Here is a 23846-nt window from a genome sequence, read left to right on the forward strand (position 1 = left end):
CCCACATGGTATAATGTTGAATTGTTCTCAGTTAATGTCTCGATTTGATCGCTACCAACTGCAACTGGTCTACCCGGCTGTGGAGCATCGTCCGGCGGGAAATCTCGAGCATGAAACTTCACAAACCACATTTGACACATTTGATCAGTCACAGCTCCTTCTCCATACACTGCACAAATCTTTTTTTTTGCATTTCAGTTGCATTTTCACCTTTCATGATATAATAAAGCACAATATACCAAAAATGTTGCTTATTTTCTTCCATCTTCAGTATTAAAATAGTTCCACAAAAATTCACTAATTTCGGTAAGTTTTTCTAAATGCATACTGATATGACAGCTGTCACAATACAGCTAACAAAATTGTTTTGAGTGAAGTTAAGGACAACTAAGCACTACTAGACTCATCTTAGAGAAAAAAAAACAAATGAACTTTTTGGCCAACCCAATATAAATACCCCGGCTCCATCATTCTTTCCATGGGGTAATTCTGTGACCTGGGATGTCCCAGGCCACACCACTGTGGCAGCTGGTGTGATCGGCTGCTGTCCCTTCCCTGTATCACATACCTCTTCTCTACTGATATTTCCTGCATCTCCCAATAAGATATTTGCCCTTGAGCCCTTGTCTCAGGTCTGCTTTTGGGAAATCCCAAAGTAGGACAACAACCTAGTATCAGAGGGAGGAAGGATTTTCCCCCGTCAGACATGTGGCGGCCAAGAAGCAGCCCTCCTCTGCTGGGACCCCTGTCTTCTCGGGCTGTCCATGTCACTGACTGGGTCCCCATGTCCTGCAGGTCTCCCCTTGGGAATCCCCATCTTCCACAGGGTCCCAAACCCTTTTCTCTCAAGAAGCTCCAGGTACTTCTGTGGAACAGAGGGGCCACCTTGCCCCTCTCAACCATATCCTGACCTCGATGTCCTTGTGCTTCCCTCTCCACCCCCCACCTCAGTCAGTGGCTACTAGAATAAGTAACAGTACTGGCTACATTATTGTTCAGTGTTACCTGCACGCTAGGCATGCTGCTTAGAGCCAAGGGGAAATTCACAACAGCCCCAAATAGTACAGGTTATTCTTCCTGACAGCCCTCTTCTACAGGTAAAGAACTGGAGGCTCAGAGAGGTGAGATGCCTTGCCCAAGTCCTGCTCTGAGGTCCGAAGCCATGTCTGGCTGTAGTGCGCTCTCATGGAGGCACCTGGCAGACGATCCTGTGGGGTGTGTGGGTGCGGGTATGGGTTTGTGGGTCAGGGAGGAGGGGGACTGAGAGAGGCAAGGGTGGCCTGACCTAGGACCGTGAGGCAACAGTCTGGGGCCAAGGAAGCATGGAGCAAAACCAGTCCAGTCTGGGCCCCCAGCAGAATCTGGTGATGGAGGAGGGGTGGGAGGTCTAGTGGGCGAGGTGACAGGGGTTGGGTGGCTGGATCTGAAACGGAAGGCGTCTTCTAGACCACAAGAGGTGAGCACCAGGGCCAGGTTCAGGGGCTGGGGCTGTGGAAGGCATGCTCCAGGCTGCTTTTGAACTTGAGTCCTCCTTCTGCAGAGGCATGGGGGCATGTGCAAGGGGCTTTGGCTGAAGGGTGGCTCCCCTCCAGAAAGGCTCAGGAGGAAGCTGCTGCCTCTCCTCCAGGTCCCCGGACACAGGGTGTGGGCTGTTCCCAGCCCTCACACGTCTGCGGGTCTGTGACTGGCGCATGGCTCTGTGTCCAGTGCTTCCTGGGTCACGAGACGGCAGGTCTGAAGCTGCAGTGCTTGGCCTCCCTGAGCCTGCCTGTGGAGGGGCCACTCTCCTCTCCGCCGAGGTGCCCCCTGGCACTTCATTCTACCCCCGGTGAGTGCCTTGGCTGTTCCCCACCCAGAGCCAGCAGCACCCTGCCCCCGCACTCTCTAGAATCCCAGAGGTCAGGAGACACGTGGGCCCCCAAACCAAGCTGGGTTTTCTCTTGTTAAGTCACTGGGTAAAGCACTTTACATACTAATCAGGTTAGGAATCTGAGAGCACATATCAAGGGACTGAAATATGTAGATTTTGATGATGAATTCACGCTCATCAGAAAACCAGTGAATCATCCTAACTTCATTATTAGGAATTATTTGATGGGGGAATTGGCAGGAGGGACGGGGGCTGCGCAGAGCGGTGCCAAGGGGAGAGGATTTCTTGGTTCTCAGCCCAGACTGAGTTCCCTTCCAGCAGCTCAATTTTGCAGCAGAACAGTTTGTTTCCTTGATGCGGATCTTGAACATGGCCGCGTCACGGGGGCCTCAGTGGAGGCCGCGTCCAGGGCGTCGCCTAGCGAAGCCAGACCCTGAGACCCGACCCATCACTCACCACGCAGACAGCCCCGACCCGACAGCACGATGACCTTTACAGTTGGTTTAAGACCACCCTGCACAGTCCATTCTGTGACACCAACTCTCTGGGTGTCTTTGGGCAGCCCCATGGCACCCCTGTGCCTCCGTTTCCTCATCTGGAGAATAACAGGATGGCTGATAAGCGACAGAGCTTCCAGGATGGAACCAAGGGTGTGGTTGGAACCCCAAATTTCAGGCCTCTTGTGTGTGAGGGTCCAGCTGAGAAAAAACAGACAGAGGTGGACATTCTAAAGAATGGAAGAGGCACTTCAACAGAGCTATTTAAAATAATAGGTGGTCAGGGAAGTCTTTGCTGTGACTGTGACCCTACAGGTAACACCTAAAGAAGGCAAGCAAGTGAGTTACGTGGATGTCTGGGAGGAAGAGCATTCAAGGTGGAGGGACAGCAAGTGCAAAGGCCCTGAGGTGCTATGAGCATGCCTGGCATCTAAGGATCAGCAAGAAGGCCGGTGCAGCCGCAGAAGTAGATGAGAAAGAGAGAGAGAGAAAAGGAGGAGGTAAGGTCAGAAGTAATGGGGGAGGGAGCAGGGTCGATGGGGGTAGGGGCTTTAAGAGAGAGTGTTGAAATCAAAACAGTATTAAGGAAAGGTGAGAAGAGGCCCCAGAAGATAAAACGGCTCCCCTATGGGGTAAACGGAGGCACAGGCAACGGGGCAGTCCAGACAAGCAGACAGGAGAGGAACAGGGCGTGAGGGAGGGTTTCGTGTGGATATACATATTCAGAAGACGATGCAGCTGTGACTCTCCCACGTGAGGCCTGGCCAAGGCTGGTCCGGGACAGGCAGCCCGAAACGTCCAAGGTGGTAGAAACAGGTCTGGGTCAGACTCGGGGGAACTGGATTCCACCCTGGCTCTGCCCACACTTGCTGGGGGTTGCGGGGACCGTGTCCTCAGCTATGGAATGAGGCAGTAGGACAACAACACGCTTTCTCCAGAACTTTCTGGTAACCTCTGACTCTGGTATTTCTCCCAGTCTTCTCTTCCCTGGGATACCGGAGTGGCGGCCATTCTCTTTAACAAAGTCAGTAAAAATCTGTGGGGTTTACACCGGGTGTGTCTGCTCATATGGTCACGTGGGTTTCTGGGCACTGGGTCCTAGGGAAAACCACGGCAACCAGAGGTGACCCCCTCCACCCTGCACTGCTTCCTGGAGCCACGGAAGACACCGCATGTCAGTCAATGGAGCTCAGATGATGGAGAACTGGTCACAGTCTCAGACACACCTGCACTTCAGAGTCACCTGGGGGACTTAACACCAGGCCCCGCCGACACGAAGTGAGTTCAGCTCTCTCAGGGCGGGCAGAGGGAATAGCTCTCTCCAAGGATCCCCACTGGGCTTTCTGAGGGAAACCCAAGAGGGGCTGATTCAGGCTTGACAAACCTGTATTAAATGCCCCCACAGGCAAGGTGCTCTCACTGTCCTCCCGTTTAACCCACCCAGAGCCTCGGAGGAGGGATCTCCCCTCCATGCGACAGTGGAGGACGTCAGCGCTCAGAGAGGTCCACTGGCCCAAGGACCGCAGGCTTGTAGGACTCGAGCCAGTGTAAGGTCAGCTCCGTCAGGAGCCGGGGCTCTTAGCCACTTTCCTGCATTGCACCAACTTCCTCCTATTTCTCGCTGCAGCCCTGGAGAGAGATTCAGAGAGGGGGAAACTGAGGCTCAGGGTGGCTAAGCACCTTGCTCAAGGTCACGTGGGCAGAGCCGGCCTTCCCAGCCAGCCCATGAATCAGGTTGCTAAACATTGCCATTTCTTTTGCAGTCCTCCTAACCAAACATCCTGTTCCCCGACACCTACCTGGGGCTGTGGTGCTTGCTAAGGGGATACAGTGGAATCATTACCAGGCTCTGAAGAGATAAAGCATTGCAAATTGAATGAGAAAATCTATTTTCACGTCCTGATGAAGACATAACTGACGCTGAAAGAGTAAATTGTTTTAGAAGAAAACACGGCCCCTGGTTTTCTCCTTTTTCTTTTTGAACTTGGAGTTACAGCTTTAGAAAAATAGGAGCAGCTGACTATCACAGATAAAAATGCCCTTTTGCCTAATTGGATCTTTAATAAGGAATCCTAATTAATTCCCCTGAACAGAGAACTTTCACACTGCTGTTATCTCAGTCCTGTGCTGATGGGCCTGGTTATTTCTAGATACAGAATAATGAATCTTTTCCAGCCGGGTTAGAAGTCGCCAGAGACTTGTCAACTTCCTCGTGAAGGTAATTACCTGCCCAGGCACCAGCAGGAGGTGGAGCTTGGGGAGCGAGGTTACAAGCAGAGAGACTGGGCACTTCCGAGGGGGGCTGGGGAGGAAATCGCTGGGCTAGGGCTGGGATAAGATGGGCAACTTGAAGGAAGTTGCTGGTGGAGGGACGGAGGCCATGTTAGCATCCATAATGTCACCCTGTGCTCACAGCGAGGCCTCAGGGACACTCGCCTTTATGAGAAAAAGGTCATCTGACGGAGCTTGACAGATTCTGGTAATTGCAAGAACTGGGAGAACGGGGCAGGTGGCACACAGAAGTCAAGAGGCAGGCCTGCCCGTGTCTCTTCTTGGCTGGGGCGAAGGCTGGGCTGCCACTGCCTGGGCACCTTCGCGGCACCCATAAAGACGGCCCTCAGTGAACAGGATTATCTGCACAACTCAGGGCCACAGACCAGTGAGGAGAAGGAGGGGGCTGCACGACCTGGGCCACTTGCCTGCAGTGACAGGACTCTCCTGCAGGGGGAGTCTGTCCCGCACGCGCTGGGCGTCTTCTGGGGAGCTGGCAGCGCGAGGTGGCAGATGAGGCCTCCGTGAGACTGGCTGCCTGGGAAGCCAGCCCGCAGCTCCAACCAAACACACAGTTCAAAGGACAAAACCAGCAGAAGGTGGAGAGAATGAGAGCGGGGTGCAGGCCCAGGGCCATCCTCCAGGACACCCAAAGTCTCTTCCCAGCCTGGGTTCCCACCCCAGTCAGGTGGGGCAGAAAGAGCAAAACAGCTGGAAGGCAAAGGGTCCTTCCTGGCTTCAGTCTGAAACTTCCTAGCTCTGTGTCTCAGGCACGTGACCTCACCAAGCCTGTTTCTCATGGATGCAAAGGAAATAATAAATATAGCTGCCTGGCATGTAGTTGGCAGTCTCTACAAGAGGACAGCTGACCCTGGAACAACACGGGTTTGAACTGCGCAGGCCCACGTATACGTGGGATTTTTTTCAATAAATGCACAGTTGGCTCTCTGTATCTCTGGGTTTCCCGTCTGTGGAATCAACCAAATGACAATGGGAAACAGTATTTTCTGTCCAAGGTTGGGAATCTGTGTATGCGGAGGATCAATTTAAGTTATACTCGAAGTTCAGACTTCAGGGAGGGTGGTGCACCCTACCTGCTCCTCACCCCCGCATTGCTCAGGGATCAACTGTACTTGCCATTTCTTCCTCAAAAGCTCCCAGTTCCAGAAAAGCCACCGTAGGCAGGTCCTGCTGGAGGAGAGTCTGTGGCGCTGTGTTCCCATGTGCAAAATTAGGAAGTCTCTGTGCACCCAAGCCAAATGTTCAAAGCTGGTTTGGAGGTGGGGGGATAAGGGGGATCCCCGCTTTCCTTATAAAACTGGGGCCACCGGAGTTCAGAAAGCTGAGTGTCCTGCTCAGACAGAAGAGTCAGTGCCCTATTGTTCATCCCTGTCTTTCTCCGTGTGCCCTTGAGGGTACAGTCAAGCGGCCCTGGCATCTCAGAGCTGCCAACCCAGAGGGTCATGGCAACCTCCTGCTGTGGCCTCCCGCTGGGGGCCAGCCCGAAGCCACCTCCCTGACTGATCAGCTGCAGAGGCTGAGACCCACAGTACCTGGGAGCCGCTGAAGGGAGGTGTGTGCAGCTGTCTGCACAGAGCACATGCTGGGAGGCTCCACGAGACGGGCAAGAGGGGCCGGGCAGACGGGGCCGGCTGGGGACCAGCGGGGCGGCCCTTCCAGGTGCTTCAGCCAGGCAAGGTCTGAGGAAGGACATGCGCAGGATGATGTAAGAGTGGGGAAGCGGCACCTATTCAAAGTCTTTCACGCCAAACATTTCTTGTAAACTCTGTGTAAGGTCTGAAAGGTAAGTTTACTGATGTCATGCGGATGGTTGGCTCAGAGATGATATTTGAACCCAACTTTAACTCCTAAAGCCATGTTCTTTCCCGTACTCCACACTGCCTTCCATGAGGTTCAGAGATGAGCAGGCATCCTGGGGGTCTTTCCCAGGATGCTGGAGGGGATACCCTCCTATGTGGTCCCTGTCTCAGAAAGGTCTGCAGACCTGGGCTCAGGGCCCAGACCTGGAAGCAGAACAGGCTGAGCCCTTGCTACCACCCCACTTGGGCATGGAAACCTGGAGTCGTGGCATCATGGTCCATCCACATAGCTATGGGGATCCAGCCAGCACTGGAGGTGGTCAGCATCCAGCTTGGGAGCCAGCCGCCCTGGTTTCCTGCCAACGAACATTCTCCAAGGTGGCTTCACATCTATTTCACAGAACTGGCATTATAGAATGCCAGGAGGGAGAACTGGGAGGAGGGAGAAGCATTGGGTGGAAGCTGTATTTTCCCAGCCTCCTACATGAGAAGCAGCCTATGAGTTTCAATGACCTATCACAGGAGCGAAGACAGACTCTAATCTAATTCTAGGCAAAACTAAATGCTTTGATTCAAGGGCTGGGGACTCACTGCAGTTCAGACTATTCCGGGACGTGAGGAGGACTGGGTGGAGGATGTAATCCTAGAGACATCACGGTGCGCGGTGGGCAGGGGTCACTCTCTGTGGGATGGGGCCCCGGAGTGACTCACCATGGCCCATGGATAAAGAGCAGAGAGGACCTGTAACTCTGGAACAGAGAACCAAAGAGTCACGTGAACAACGGTCTCAGGGCAGAAACTGAAATCAGAGCTCAGGGAGCAGGAGAGAGAGGGGAGAGGCCAGGGTGTAGAGTCCAGGCAATGGGGTCCGATCCCTGGCTTGGGCGCTTAGGAGCTGTGCTTATTTGTTTATTTATCCCGACAGCTGTCCTGTTGCCAAAGGGCTCTGCGACCAGGCAAGGTGAAACAAAGCACCTTATGCCTTTCTTTTTGGGGGTGGGAGATGCAGCTGCAAGGAGGGCACTGAGACTCCAAGACCTCAGAGGCTCTGCTCAGTCAACAAACCGCCAGCAAATCCTTATGCCTGTGCAGTGCCGGGACTCGGCTGGGCACTGAGGATTCGGAGAGGACGGACAAGTTCATGCTCTTTAGGATTTCATGCTGGGAGAAGGATGCTAGAGAAGCTAAGCGGCTCGGGCTAGTGCAGGAGGAACCTGGGGGTGGGGGAGTGGGAAGGGGAGAGTGGTGTGAAGGAGGGTAAAGATGCCCCCACACGTCAAGGCTTCAGAAAAGAGACAGCTTTTCCTGGGCCTACCCCAGGTGGGCAAGCGAGGCTAGAATTTAAACCCCCGGGGATTGAGACGTTCCCGTTCGGCATCGTGGCCCCAGGGAGGATCGCAGAACCTGGCACAGAGCAGGCAGGCAAAAACATTTGCTAAATAAACTAATAAAGTCTGTTAGGACCTCAGCGTGCTTCATTTTATGTAATAAATGTGCTTGTGCACGAGCTGTAACCAAACATATAAGTCAGATATACCCAGGGAATTTCTGTGCCAAGAAATTCAATAGTGGATCCATTCATAAGAAAATGGGTCATTTTCTTATGGACAAAAATCCACCCCCTCCGTGTTATTGATCTGGAAAGAGTTCCGTTAGGGCCCAGTGTGGCTCTCAAACCTTAATCTGCTTCAGAACACCTGGGAAAATGGTTTAAAGTACTGAATTTGGACCCAATCCTCAGAAACTCCAGAGTCTGTAGTCTAAAATGGGACCAGGGATCCATATTCTAAAACACCTTCAGGCAAGTCTTCTGAAGCAGGAAGCTGGTCCGTGCATCACGATCTGAGAAACAAGGGCTGAGTTCTAAAGAGCAGATGTTTAAAGCGGGAGATATAACTGAGACAGATCAGAAACTTTGGGGCTTCTAGAGGCTGCTGTCCCTAGCTGTGTCTTTTCCCTTCACCCTGCCTGTCACAAGACAGACTGACAGACAGACAAACATCCCTCATTTCTGGAGGAGATAGTCCTCTCCAGAAAAGCCCATTTCCTCCTCCACTCTTTGATGTCCTTCATAATCTCTTTCTCGAAAGCCTGCCACACTCCATCAGTTTACGGTTCTCCACTTGGTTGCACACTGGGACCGAGGGGGAGCTCTAGACAGTACCGCTGGCTGGCCCCATCCCTGGGCGTTCTGATGTAGTTGGTCTGGGGTATCGCCTGTCCGTCACTGTGAGTCTGCGGGGCATCGGGGTTGCACTAACTGCACTACACCCCCACCCCAGCCCAGAGATGGATGTCTGTGGGCACCTCTGCTCTCTCTGAGTCTCCCCGTCAGCCGTATCTCCAGGGACCAGAAAGACTCTGGGAAGGAAAGATGAAAGTCATGCAGGACCAGCCTGTGAGGGTGGAGGCTGCAGCCCGAGCATTAGAAGGGGCCCCAGGTGGTCACTGAGTTCACTCCCGACAGTAGGAAGCCCATTCATCACCCTCTGATTGCCTTTTCTCCGGTCTCCCTGGGGTTCGTAGGCAGGAGACAAAGAACACTCTAAGGACTACCGGTGGCACAGGTTGCCGGCAAATTGATTCCTCCCAAGGTGGGGTGGGCAGAGTGGGCAGCGCCCGTCGAATCTCTGACCTCCGTATTGCCAGGCCCACGTGCTGCTGCTCGGAAGAAGTAAAGGGGTGGCTGAAGCCAATGTGGCTGTGGAAACTGACATCAGGTGCCAGACAGGCATTTGCTTAACAAATTGGCTAATTTTAACCTCTGTCTCCCAGACCAAAACTCTTCTAAAGGGAAGGAACAAAGAAGAAAGTGATATTTAACACATTTCTATTTCTGTGCTACACAGTCTCTCTCTGAGGTTGCAAGCTGGAGCCTAATTGATTTCTTAGTCAAAAGAAAAGAAAGGGCAAAAAAGAAAAACAAACAACTGTGAAGCCTTACCTCACTCACGCTGCAATCAAACCTCTCCAGTTCTGTCGACTGCTGAGCTTTTTATTTTTTAGGACTGGCCAAGTGACTTGCATAATTTCAGATCCTTTCCTGCGCTGATCAGCCTGCTCTGGCCACACAGTTTGCTGATTAATTATTAATCAGAATGAGTTGAGGATGAGTAATCAGCAAGAGTCAGGGCTAATTTGCAAATGTCCCCCAGGAAGGTTATTACTTAAAATACTTGGCGGAGAGGCTCCATGTTAACCTTTGCAATTAGCCACAGGCCATTGTCACTGCGGAGGCAGAAGCAGGTCTCTCCTCCAAACCAGCCAACCTTGGGCACCTGCTGCTGGGCAGCAGCCCCGCATTTGGGGCTTGGTGGCGGGAGAGGGGGAAGGCAGAGAAAAAAGACAAACAGGCGAGTAAACAAGAAGATGTCGGGTACTGACAAATGCCTAGAAGTGAAACACGATGCTGTGGCGGAGAGTGAGGGGTGACTTTAGATTGCGAGGACAAGGAAGGCCTTTCTAAGGAGAGGAAATTGAAGTTGAACTCTGCATTTCAAAAAAGCCAGTGTTTGTTTTGGTGGTGGTGTTGCTTGTTTTTTGTTTGCTTGTTTGTTTTTTAGAAACTTTGAAGAAAGAGGCCCTTAAGCCCTGGGAGCAGCCAGTACAGAGGCCCTAGGAGGGAACCTGCTTAGTCCGTCTAAGGGGCAGGAGGAAGGTGAGCGTAGCACAGGCACACAGAGTGGGAGGTCAAAGAGGCAGGCAGCGACCCGACTGTGTGGTCTGGCTGTAGGCTTTTATTCTTAGTGCAATGGGAAGCCGCCGTCAAGCCTTACATTGGGGAGACATGTTTGACGTATGAACGTCAGTCAGTCCAGTTGCCGTACTATATGGAGAGTGAGTTACAGGAGGGGTGGGAGCTGAGAGACAAGGCTGTTGAGCAGCTGGAGATGTTGGTGGCATCGAATGGGCAGAAGCAGCTTCCTTTTGGGAGTGGACAGAGGTGGAGAAGGCTGGGGGAGGAGGAGATTAAGGGTGAGGAGGGGGTGGCCAAGGACACATGAATGAAAAAAAAATGTGGTATATACATACGACAGAATATTATTCAGCCTTACAAGGGAATTCGGATACATGCCATTATATGGATGGACCCTGAAAACATTAAGCTGAGTAAAATAAGCCAAGCGCAGAGAACAAGTACTGTATGATTCCACTTACATGAGGCACCTAGGGCAACCAAATTCACACAGATAGAATGTAGAGCAGTGGCTACCAGAGGCTGGGAGGGGATGACGAGTTATTATCTGACAGGTAAGGAGTGTTGGTTTGGGAGGGCGAAAACAGCCCTGCAGATGGGGGTGGCGTTCGTTGCACAGCGTGAATGTGTTTAGTGCTGCTGAACTGTACACTTAAAAGTGGTTAAAATGGTAACGTTACATTATGTACATTTTAGCACATTTTTTTTTACTAAAAATCTGCTTGGAAGATTTTATTTTGAGATTCCTGTTAATATACATGGATCCCCCCAAATCCATCAGGGTTGAACATTTAAGTTGAGAGCCACTGGCATATAGTTGATACTAAAAGTCAACCTGTGATTGGTTGAGGCTACTTGGAAGGAAGGCAGACGGGGAAGAGGAGAGCCCCGGGAGCCCCGGGGGAAGTCTACAGGCAAAAGTGGCACAGACACTGAGCAGTGGAGTGGACTGAGAAGGAATGACCAGGGGTAGCTAGCTGTGCGGTTTCAAGTTAGTCAAGAGAAGGAGAGTCTAAGAAAGCTAGACAAACAGTGTCACGTATTGCCAAGAGGCCAGATCACATAAAGACAGAGAAGCGACACTGGGTTTGGCAGCCTGGAGGTCACTGGCAGTCTTGGCAAGGTCAGTTACAGTGGCGGGCAGGGCAGAACTGAGAATGGGACCTGTCTCAGCAACTGGTGGTAGCTGAATGGGGCTGAGGAATAGCGGGGGATGTGTCTGGTGCATGCTGTTTTAATTTTGGTTTTAGATGGTATATATCAGGGCATGTCTTTACATTGTTAACAATGTTCAAGAGAGAAGGAAAAATGAATGAATGCAAAAAAAAGATGAGTTTAGTGGGGAGTCTTTGGGGACAATGACGTCAGGGGCATAAAGGCGGGGGACTGGCCTTTGATAGGAGCCAGGACACCTTGTCTATTGAAACATGAGGCATAGCTGAGATATTGGCTCACCAGGCATTTCATCTGCTCACCACATTTCCTGGTTCCTTTGTGGCTATGCTGGACCATGTGACTATTAGTGGCCAATGAACTGTGGGTTGGAAGTGATGTGTACCATATCTGGGCTGCGGCGGTGAAGAGCCCATGCTAGACTCTCCACTTCATGTCCCTGTCATGACACTAGAGAAGGCCACATGCTCCCCATGCTGCAGCTACAAGATGCTGAAACCTCCTTGTGCCTGGATACCCACCTGCATGACTATGTTAACTGGAATCACTTCCAATGACCCGTCACAGACATGTAGCATGAGCAAGAAGGAAACCTTTGTTGTCTTATACCATTGAGTTTTAGGGTTAATGAGAGTTCAAAGAAGGAAGAGGTGAGAGCTGAGGCTGGGGTGGTGGGCAAGGGTTAGATAAAAAAGAATCTCTCCTCATCTATGAAGGACTGGAACTTTATTCTGTAGGCAATGAAAGATGATTGAAAGCTTTTGCCTGGGGCTTAGCATGCTAGACCTGCATTTTAATTAAACCATTCCGGTAGCAGTGGGGAGGATGAATTGGAGAGTGCCAAGAAGCTGGGAGATCAGTAAAGAGGCTATTACAACCAACAAAGAGGAAAAGATGATGGGCTGAACAGGGGAGTGGTAGCAAAGATGCAAAGATATGTTATAGGAGCACATTGGAAGAATTTAGCAATCGATCGAGTGTGGCTGCTGAGAGAGCAAGATTAAACAGAGACGATTCCCAGATTTTCGGATAACTAGGTGGAGGGAGGTGCCGTAAACTAAGAAAGGAAACAAACAGACCAATTTAGGAACCAATTATGAGTGAAGTTGGGACACGTTGAGCTGGCAATATTGGTGGGACACCTAGGTGATGTCCAACAAGTCGTTGCCTCTACAGCGGGATGCTCAGTGGAGAAGAGAGGCTGGGGAGCCAGACTTGGGAAGGACAAACAAATAGGACGTGTCTTAAACCAAGAAAGTGGGGAGGTGGCCAAGGGAGGAGGTGCGGAGTGGGCACAGCAGGACGGCAAGAGCAGACATCGGAGGAAACAGAGCAGGAATGGCCAGAGAGGTCCAAGAAGCTCAGAGAGAGTAGCATGAGGGTGAAGAGAAAGGAGAGATCCAAAAGGAGAAAAGAGCCAACAATGTAAAAGAACGCAGAAGTGTCCAGTGAGAGGAGACTGTATTGGGCATTGGGAGTGGTAGTGTTCGGGGTGGGGGATGGTTTTCTGAGGATGATTTTAGAGTGAATGGTTTCAGGGGAAGGCTGGGGCAGAGACACGGTGAAGCAGGTGAAGAGCTAAGGGAGACAGAAGACTGAGAGGCAGCCGGTGTAGACCACTCTTCTAAGAGCTCAGATGAAGACTTCACAGAGATGCTATGTGGAGGAGTTCCTCCTACGTGGAGGAGGAACGGAGGCGTTCCATTCCTCCATGAGGCCTCCCTGTTTTGTTCAAACCAACCCTGCCCTCCAGCTTCCCAAATGGCGAAATCTGTTGAGTCCAACAGTGATCATCTTGCTATTTCATCAGACTGTTAAATGCTACTTTTCTATGTGAATCCCACTTCCTTGGTGAGTTGGTAGGTGCCACATGCCTGCCACTGGATGAGGAGAAGCTGGGATTGAAAGAAGTATAGGCTCAGTGTTAGAACCAAGGACTTAGGTCAGTCTTGGGAAGCCAGAAGAGGTCACAGGAACAAGAGATAGGCAAAACCCGTGTGAAACATGGGATAGGTGAAGCCAAGAGTGAGCAGAACAAACATTCATGGCCAAGAGCAAAAAATGAAGACCAGGATAGGGGCCTCAAACATTCTGAATGAACTAAAATCATCCAGGAAGGCAGGTCTTGCCAGAATGAGAGATCTCTGAATGGGGAGCCCAGAACAGCTCTTTCCATCTGTCCTAGTGGCACCATCAGGCATCTGGCAGTTCCTTGAGAGAAGTCGAGGAGAGCATCTTGTTGTCTGCTGCCCTTCATGGTCCTGGCGTGGGCCCCTGCACAGATGACACACTTAGTACAAACCTGTTGCATGCAGCCAGACACACGGGGGGCAGGCCAGCTGCCCGGCCTCGGCTTCCCACGCATAGAACTTTGCCAAACCACAAGCTCTTAGCAGAGCCACTGTGCGGACAGCAGACAACCAGCCTTACTCCTTCCTGCTGAGGCTTTTGTTCTCTTTCTGAGAACAAGTTCTCACAGGTGGAAGCCAGGAAGTCATGTTGATACTCTACAGAGTGTACAGGAGTTCTTGCCCTGGCTCTCTAGACAAGTCTGTACCAGCCGCATGCTAGGGCACTAATCCTTTCCTACCGCTCAGCTGTGGAGCTTGTAATGCTATTTCCAACTCGGAGAGATAGGGGAGATGAGATTTTAAAGGGCTCATTATTTATGGCCTGGCTCCTGATGGCTACAACAGATGCAATTTCATGGACTCCATCAGAAGAGCTTCTTGGGGTGGCTTAAAGCATTGTGATGTGGCAGGGAAGGGGAGGGGAAAGGAAGAGCATCACAAACCCCTGGGAAGGCAGGAGGGTCTGAGTCTTGGTTGGAATAGATCCCTCCTCTTATCAGTTCAAGGTGTCGCTGGGTTCAGTGGCCTCAGTCCTGCACCAATCTCAGCTCACCCTGCCTTGCTCCCAACATTCAGACAGGCTGAAATCTCAGAGGACAGGCATTCAGCCTATACCACTTCCATGTATGAAGTTTAAGGGCAAATAGGGATATTGTGATATGAGGGCTTTACATGTGAGATTTCCTCTGCCTGAAATGCAGATCCCCCCAAGTGCTTCCCATGGCAACTCTGCTCAATAGTCAGATGTCAGCTTAAATCCTACACCCTCAGAGAGGACTTCCTGGCCCTTTTATCTCAATAGGGACCCCACCGCTATTATTCCCCACCCTGTTCACTTCCTTCACGGCAGTCATCACAAGTGTATTTTACATTTACTTTGTGGTTATTTTTAATGTCAGTCCCCCCAAATAGGCCAGAAGTCCCGCAAAGGCAGAAGTTTTACTGTCTCCTCTGCCATTGTATTCCCAGTGCTAAGCCCAATGTCAGACAACAGAGGGAATTTGTTTGAATGAATGAATTATAACAGAAAATGTTGGTAATAAAGATGGGAATGGTAAGGCTGGCTGTAATGGTGGAGATACTGCTGAGAGAGATGATGCTGGTGCCGATCCTGAAGATGACTTCTCAAGACCCTGCCAGAGTACTTACCTGAACACCAAACTTTTTAGGCATACCTGATTTCTCCGACCATCTCTACCATCTTATCTGAAAGACTGTATATCAATAATCAAGGGAACCTGTGTTGTTGCATCCAGGTTCATCTCCTTCCCTGCTGTGACCTTGACTTCTCTCCTTGTGCTCTTTTTGTGCCAGGGAGGCCAGCAAGTACACCATCCCCCACTCTACCCCAGCCCAGCTCCTTCCTCTGTTTGATAAAAGACCCTACCACAGTCGTTCACACAGAAACTTGGAAATCATCCCAGATTCCTTCCCTGCCTTTGCTCCTCCTTTCCAATACAGCCCCCAGAGCAGCTGATTCTGCCTGAGATGTTTTTTTGATGTCACCCCCCCGCTCCATTCCTTCACAGCTGCCACAGTTCAAGGCCAGATTAGCTCTTGCCTGAGTGGTCACAGAAAAGTTTTACAGCTGGTTTCTCAGTCTTCTGTTTTGACCCAATTAAAATTCAGAGGGATTATGTTACTTCTCTGCTTAAAACACTTCAGTAGCTTTCTAAAATCTATGGAATGCTCTCACCACATATTAGGAACAGGGGAACCAGGTTCTCCATGACCCATGCTCTTCCTGTGCTCCTTTCAGGCCTCACATCCTGCCCTTGTGCTCTTCACCCTGAACCCCACAGGCAGGGAGTGCCCCAGACACAGGGAGGCTCTTTTCTGCTCCATTCCAGTGGTAGGGCTCTTATTCACCGCCCCCAGTTCAACTCAAAAGTCACCTCATGTGGGACTCGTTTATCTGAGTTCCCCCCTCCATCAAGACAGGAGGGCTGACAATTTTTTCAGAGGACATCCTTTGTTTTTTTTCTCCCAGTGACCCCGTTTTCCTTTGGTGAACCAACCCTCCTCCACTCCCAGGCATGAGGTTTGGCCGAGGCAGATAGCCACATGACCTGGGCCTGGCCAATGAGAACACCCTCTGGATATATTGGTATCGAGGGCTGGGCCCATGACTCAATCTAGTCCAGTCAAAGTTTATCTGGGGGCTGTTGCAGGAACCACTAGGAAAGAGATGGTTTCTTCCTTCTGGGACTGCTAAACCAGTAGGATGGAGGGAGCTGATGGTGGTCACCACTGCTACCACATGCGGAAAGCCTGCCTGAAAATGAAGCCTGCACACAGGAGAGCAAAGCCCTGAGAGAGAGAAAAACAGAGTCATATGACATTACCTGCACACCTGGATCCAGCAGTGCCTGAAGGCAATGCTAGACTTTTCAGTTACAGAAGCCAACACATTCCCTTTTGAGTTTGAGTCAGCTGGAGGTGAGTTCCTATTTCTTGAACCACGAGAATCCTAGTTACTACATTTCTCTTTTCAGTCCCTGTGGGAACTTCTTTATGCCTCTTAGAAAGCACCTAGCACGTGACACTGTAAAGCAGTTAGTTATATTCTGCCTGTTCACCCTGTGAGCATCAGGGTCCAACACGGTGCATGGCCATTACATGAACATCTGTGGGGTGAATAAGTAACTCCCTGGGAAAGACACTGTCTTTGTCTCCTTAGCACCTAGGAGATCTTAGTTCATGGAAGTTTCTCAATAAATGGCTACTGAAAATAAATAGGGGACAAGTAACAAAGAACATGAATGATCTAAACCAACGGTTTGATGAAGTATATGTGAATGAAAAAATAAGTGAATAGTTGTTATTAACAAATCCCCACTGGCGTGCTTTTCTCACTCTAATTACATCTGAATCTAATGGCTCCTGATGAAATATCTAGTTAAAAGTCACTGAGATCAAATGGTTCCAATTCCATGTGCAAAATGCTTAATAATTAAAATGAGGAGAAAGAACGTTGCTTGCAAAATTCTCGAAATGAATGTCGTCTGCAGACGGGAGTTGTTGTGCCCCCACCTATGAAAACAAAAGCAAGCAAATGAAGGGGAACAAAGTAAAGAAACCCCACAGAGCTAGATCCAGGGAAGAGATTGAGGCTGCTTTCTAGGGAAATTCTCCTTCCAAAAGCAGCAGTCTATTGGGCGGCCCCTGTGGGCAGGACCAGGGGAACCCAGAGAGCAGAGAGGACCTCTCTTCGTCTCCAGGTGGAGGGGGCAGCCGAGGCATAGTTGGCAGAGCCCTGGTGGGGGTGATGTGGTGGGGAGGGCATCGTGGAGAGAGTCTGCCCTAGAGAATCCTGGGAGCACTGCCTGGACCTGTGTCTCAGGGACCAGGGGAGCTCCTACTTTGGTCAAGAGGTCCTGTCAGCAGCCCTAGAATGATGCCCTCCCAGACCCATCATCTCGTACAGGACATGGCACCTTTCAATGCCTGTCTCGGATGCTGCTTCCCTCTGTCTTGAGGCCCTGGTCTCGGCCCGAGGACAGTGTCCTGCTCTGAAAACCTGGAGTGGGCTCTGCCTCCTTTTCCTACTTTACATGTTTGGTGGAGGCAGGCTGGTCACACACGAGTCTGTGGGGGCTCAGCTCAGGGGTGTGGGACATAGAGAATGGGTAGACAAACTGCAAATGAGCAAAGTGAAACAAATAAAGAATGAAAATCAAACTGAAGTGGGCAAGGAGGAGAGGGCAGGCATCCTTGGCAGGGACTGACTCATGGAGGTGACAATGGAAATGTTGGGTGTGGTTCTAGGGTCAACACAGCAACCCCCATGTGGGAAGGACTCTGAACCCCCTGCGCCATATGCACCCCCACAGACGCAAAAGTACTCCCACTGGCCCCCAGGACAAGCGTGGCTGCTGGGCCTGTCCAAGGTCTGTCTTGGCCTGCCCACCGTGCTTTGGGAAGACACTGCCACTGGAGGGAGGAGAGAAACATCGAAAGGGAGGGAGGGAGGGAAGGAGGGAAGGAGGGAAGGAAGGAAGGAAGGAAGGGGAGAGAGGAAGGAGCAACTGAACTCTGCAGTCTCACTGACCAGATATAGTGAGGGTCCCAGACAGAGATGCCCTCCTCTCTCTGTCTTGGATAGCAGTATCCTTGAATGTCTCTCCATATTCTTGGCCCCTTCTCCCCTATTGCGTGGGCCCCCCAGGGCAGGGGCTGTGCCTGACTCCTGGAGTCTCCCCGCAGCGCCCAGCCCTGCACAGAGTGTCCAGCGCAGGCTGAATGAGCTGAATCTTCTGTTTTCCTAACAAAGCAGCCAACTGGCCACTCTGGGGCGGGTCCAGGCAGAGAAGGGGTGATGCTGCCCACAGCGTGCTCACAGAGTGCAACTCTGAGAAGACAGTTTCAACAAAGTCACTGTCCCTTCTGACCCCTGCACGAGCGTCCTCTAGTCTGACCCAGGGGCCCTCCACCAGTCCACCTCACATCGGTTTATAGGCAGTTCCCCTGGGGGCCGAGTCAGAGCGACCAGACGGTGCCCTGCTGTCTGGTGAGATGCTGCTGGGCTGGCGGGCTGGGCAGTGGGTCTCAGTGGAGGCCCCAGGAAGAGGGTGGATGAGGTTCTGAGTCGCTGGAGATGCCTCATCTTACCCTTTTCCACTCCAAGAGCGAGTCCCTGGCTCTGGCCCCCACCCCAGGAGCATTATGTCATACTTCCCATGAGCCAGGTAGCAGTGTAAATGTTTAGTCCCTTTAACTGCTTTATAAGTTGAAATGATGAGTCCATTTCTCAAATGTGGTAACTGAAGCTCAGAAAAACTAGTAACCATCCCAAGATCACACAACTATTAAGAGGTGGATCTGGGTTTTCAGCTCAAGTCCATCTGACTCCCAACCTGGCTCTCTCCCTGGCTAGGGACCAAGACCCAGGCTCAATGTCTGACACTGGAGGGACCGCATGGACCACGCTCTGTTTTCAGAGAGGATGTCTGACTTCTCTCCTTCCTTATATCCCAGAGGAGGAGTCTGGAGAGGCTCAAATGGAGAGTGTCGGGCAGGAGGCAGAGGAAGGGGAGGAGAGATTCTGGGTCTAATGGCTTCTCACTGGACTTCCTTTCATTGATTTTCTCCACAGCGGAGAGGCTGGATCTGTAATGGACTGGCAATCACTACTGCTCCTTACAGTAACACGATCCTGATACCCTCCAGGGACCTCTAGGTTCCAGAGACCCAGAACCCTGGGTTTAAAGGGGTCTCTGCATCCCTCAGTCCCAGCCCTCTGAACAGTCCAGAGGCCTCATGGGGAATGAGGTCTTTTCCAAGAATCTGAGGGGAACGATGGGGCTCCTCAAAGGTCACAGCCAACCGAACGGGTCAGAGCAGAACTAAGACCCACCACCCCTCGAAGGATCAGAGAGAGAAAACAAGGCCCCTGGACTGAGCTCAGGGGATAAAGACAAGTACGTATGTGTAGGAGGTTGACCCGGTGATAACTGTATGGCAGAGACTTGGAAGGGTACATGTCAGGGCTGACTGGGCTGTGTGTGGTGAGGGAATAATACCAAGTATACTGTCTGGATTGATATTACTTCCGTCAATTCAAACCCAGCTTTTCACCCATGATCAATCACCAAAAGAAGCAAATAACTTAAGGGAGAGTACGTCTAAAACAGGGGTCTCCGGCCTCTGGGCGGTGGACTGGTACCGGCCTGGGCCTGTTAGGAAGCAGGAGATGAGCTAGAATGTGACACATTCGAATCATCCCAAAACCGTCCCCCCACCCTGGTCCACGGAAAAACTACTTCCACGAAACCAGTCGCTAGTGCCGAATAGGTTTGGGACCGCTGGTCAAAGATACTTGGGAACCTCTGAACACATCGAGTAGAGGGTGCAGTGCTCACCCTCGCAGCCTCTTCCTATGGAAACACACACGCTCTGACTCCCAGAGGCCTGTCGCTGGCCCCAGAACAGGAGGAAGCAGCGGCTGTCACCGACCGATGCGCACACATCATGCGGCTCTGGGGCTGCAGACACGCCGCCGTGTCGGTGAGCGCCTCAGGCCCGGCTGCCACCACGTCAGCGCACGGCTGCCCGCGGATCCCATCCAGCCACGGTCCTGGCTTTGAACTCGCCTTTCTTTTATGAAATAATATCCTGAGGAGTTGGCAGGTTTTTCTCTAATCCTTATTTGGCAAAATAAAAAATGATCAACCCTATGTTCCCCCAACTGTTTGGAAATGTTACTGGTCCGTGAAATGCAAACAACCGGAACCCTAATTAAAACTCTCGCGTTGTTAACCCGCCTGGGAGAGGAGAGGCTTGTGGAAACTGAGTCAGAACATGCCGCGCCACCTGCCCTTTCCGAACCAGTGGGAACCTACTATCCAGTGAGGGAGGGAGTGGATTTTTTCTCTCAAAGGCACCTCTGCCTCCTCACCGGGTGAGTTGTTCAAATCCGTCTTTTCCAACAGGATCTGCTGCCTTGCTATGCCTTGGTGCAGAACTCGAGAGAACATCCTAAAATCTTAATGTGAGCGGATAAAAGCAGTACACTCGTAAACCAGCAGCATTACACTTTCACAGGAATCCAGGGATCCATAAAGGGATGGGCAGGGGAGAGCGTGGGTTCTTTGCACATACGGCCTGCACCTCCAGGTTTATTCATCCGTAATTGCTGCACGAGGATAAATCAGAACCAGAAATGCATCCTGCCTGGCAGTGGTGATACCAACCCTGTAAATAATTATAATTTAATCTTATAGCCAAGAGTTCTGAATGACTCCCCTAACGATTTCCCCTGCTTAATTCCTTCCCCACTGAGTGACTTAATAGGAAAAGGAATAGTCTTTCAGATTTGTTTCACTCCAGAAGTTTAGACAACATGGAGGCCCACACCTGGAGAGCAGACGCTGTGGGAGACCGCTGGGCCCACGGGTAAACAAGCAAGTCCAAGCGGCCTTCGGACCGGAAGGGAGGGAACTGGCAGGGATGTTCATCTCGGCATCTGTTTACCGAAGTGAAAACTTGCGAACAACCTAACACGGATCGGATGGGTAAAGTCTGCGCGGTCGGACGAGGGCGTGCCACGGAGCCAAGATAATCCTTCAGTATCATCCGGGCTAAGAAGATGGGCTTTCAAGGCCGACTAACTTGGGGTTGAATCCCAGTTCTTCCCCTTACTAGCTGTGTGACTTCAAGCATGTCACATAACCTCTCTGGGCCTCATTTTCCTCATGTATAAGCAGAGGACAAGTATGCTGTCCACTTCCTAAAATGTTGACAAAGATGAAATGAAATTATAGGTTTCAGAGCTTAGAACCAGCCTGCCACTTGTTGATAATAAATGCTCAATATATTGTATGATTCTGTTATCATACCTATTATATTTTGTAAGTATATGTAATGATATTGGAAGATTTTCGTCATTTAATGCTAAGGTAAAAATATATAACTACAGATATACTAAGATCCTACTTTTGTAATATTAAAATATATTCAAGTAGCCAGCTAGCTTGATCTAGGCAAAGCAAAAAGCCAAAGGAGAATACATAAAAATTTTAATACTAGTTATTCGTTTCTCTGTAACTTTTTATATTTTTCCTGTTTTCTATAAGGAACATATGCATTACATTTGTAATCCGTACAACAGGTACTTTACGAAAAGATGCAGGTAGACAGATGGTCTTCAGACGAGGCAGGTCACTGGGGTTGCTGTTCAGTGAAGGGTCATCTAGATTTTCACCCCAGTGCCCGCTCCCATGTCCAGCTGTTGTCCCTGGACAGGACAGCAGCCTCCTCACAGTGATTTAACTCTGGGGCTCACACGTGCTCCTCTCAGCACCCCGTCCAGGGTGGCAAATGACCTGGCCCACTGACAGACAAGCGTGGGACACCAAGGTCTTCTGATCCCCTCCCTGGTCGGTTTGCCTTCCGCTGCACCAGGACGTTCTCGGGCTACGCTGGTCCCCAGACGTCAGAGTCCGTATTTGGGAGGGGTCCAGTTCCACGTGCTCCCCTTCACATACTCACACGTGGCTCCCTCAAAGGACCACATCTCACTCCACTGGTGTTTCCAACACGGCGGCACAAAAGCTGGGATACAACAGGTGCTCAATGGACGTGCCCCTGCTTCCTGTCTCCTTCCTCTCCTTTCCTTCCTGCACCCCTTCCTCCTCAGCCCCGCTGATCCCTGTGCTTGGCAGGTATCCACTTCCTGCTCCACTCGGAGTCCCCGTGACACATCCTCTGCCCTCATTGTGGGCACCACACCCTGCCTCCCTGACCCTGTGCGGCCATGGAGGCTGCAGGGATGCCCATCCTGTCTGAAGCACGTCTGGACACACCCTTCTGCTGACTCCTGATGTGCTGACACAGGTCCCCCCAACACCCTGATAACACAGTGACAAGGACAGCACAAGAGGGTGCTGGAAATGCCACCCCATCACCCCAAGGCTTGTCATCCAACAGGAAGCTGGACACTTGCTGAAGGCAACCTCAGACTGGGCATGTCCCGCAGGACCAAATCTAGCAGACGACAGGTAGCTGAGGCCGGTACATCTTCCCGGCCCCTCTCCTCCTGAGCCTGTTGGCCCAGAGAGTCCGCATAGCTGGCGGAGCACAGCACAGGAGGGCCGTGCCTTCCACTGCAACCAGGACGACGGGCAGCAGACGGGTCCTTCCCTTGGGGAACCCAGACGCAACGCCTTTCCTGTCTCAGGACCCCAGGAGTGGGAAAAGCAACTGCCACTCAAGGTTTTATTCCCTTTGTTAGATGCTATAAATGTCTTCCAGAGGTGGAACGATATTTCAAATCATTTCACTGAGACCCTGTGACATCCTAAGACCAGAACATTTCTAGTCTTAATGCAAGTTACTCGACCAAAACCCACCATGAAATTCTTCAGCAAGGACACGCTTCAAATAAGATACCAAAATCACTGTAAAAATTTACCCAGGCTCTAAAAATATGCAGTGACCTCTCACTGTGATGAGAGGAAAACTTCCAGCAGCAGGTATAGGAAGGGGCCTCGGGCGAAGAGGACACCGCATCCCATGGAGGCGCAGGCACCAGGCACTAGGCACCAGGGAGGGGCAGGGACAGTGCTTACCAGAGGGAGGAGCCTTCGGTCCCCGTGACTTCCAGAAAGTCGTACCCGTCCTCCAGCTGGAAGTCAATGAAGACCAGAGCGATGGTGTCTCCCAGCTCGGCCAGGATCGTCCACGTGCAGTCGGCATTGTTGTGGTACTCCAGGGGGAAGTGGGGGCTGGAGATGATGCCGCTCTGGCCCCGCAGGGTCCCGCCACAGGCGTCGTCCGCTGTGGGCAAGAGATGAGAGGCTCCCGTGAGTGGGTTCTGTTCGCAGGTGCTCCCTGTGCACTCCACCCACGGGAAGCAGAGGGGTCCAGAAACCTGGTGCATGGACCGGATGTGCCAGACCCTAGTTTGAACTGTCCCAATGATAATGACACCAATGCTTCCACAGACCTTACCACGTGCCAGGCCCTGTTCAGAGAATGTTAGGTATCATTGTTCTTCCTGAACAGGTGAAGAAACTGAGGTGCACAGAGATTAAGTGACCTGTCTGTGGTCACAGAGCCATTGAGCTGGGATTTGAAGTCTGCCCTTCAGAGCACATTCTTAACAACCATACCGCAGTGCTCCGTGATGGCTGGGGAGGTTGGCAAAGGCAGCGGTCACGGCTGTTTCCGCATTCACAACCATGGTGAATTGGATGATTCTTCCCTCAGGTCTTAGTAAACCTCAGATGTAAGGAGCAAAATAAAAACTCAACTCTGCTCCCAGGGGCAGAAGTCGAAGGGCATCACAGCCCAGCCGGACCTCTGCCACCCTCCCTTCCTCCGGCCCCTGGGCCCCTGGCCAGCTCTGCTTTAGCACCTTGCACACTCAGACCTCCTGCCCCGCTCCACTGTTCCCCCTGCCGAGGTGCCCTTTATCTGGAGCCGCTCTTCTTACGCTTTGGGACCCAGCTCCAATGCCGCCTCTTAGGAAAGCCTCATTTCCCCAAGCTTTTAGAAACCGCTCTCTCCTCTGGGCTCCCGGCAGCAATGTGTGCGACTTCAGACATGGCCTTCACACTGTCTGAGTGACCTGTTCACACATCTGTCTTCCACGCGGGGGCCGAGCTCCGCTGGGAGTCCCCGAGGGCGGGGACGGTGTTTTACGCCTCCCAGGGGCAGCAGAGCTGG

The 23846-nt window shown here is 51.5% G+C and overlaps 1 protein-coding gene across 1 annotated transcript in view; it reads right to left on the bottom strand.

Annotated features, from left to right (window-relative positions):
• The window catches only part of CSMD2 (CUB and Sushi multiple domains 2), a 555419-nt gene that overhangs the window by 338802 nt on the left and 192771 nt on the right, over window positions 1-23846 (bottom strand). Inside the window, exon 5 of the mRNA XM_028512433.2 lies at window positions 22748-22955. Within this exon, the coding sequence (XP_028368234.1) occupies window positions 22748-22955 (208 nt within the window). The remainder of the gene's footprint in view (window positions 1-22747; window positions 22956-23846) is intronic.

Source organism: Phyllostomus discolor, chromosome 5 (genome assembly GCF_004126475.2).
Source record: "Phyllostomus discolor isolate MPI-MPIP mPhyDis1 chromosome 5, mPhyDis1.pri.v3, whole genome shotgun sequence".
NCBI lineage: Eukaryota > Metazoa > Chordata > Mammalia > Chiroptera > Phyllostomidae > Phyllostomus > Phyllostomus discolor.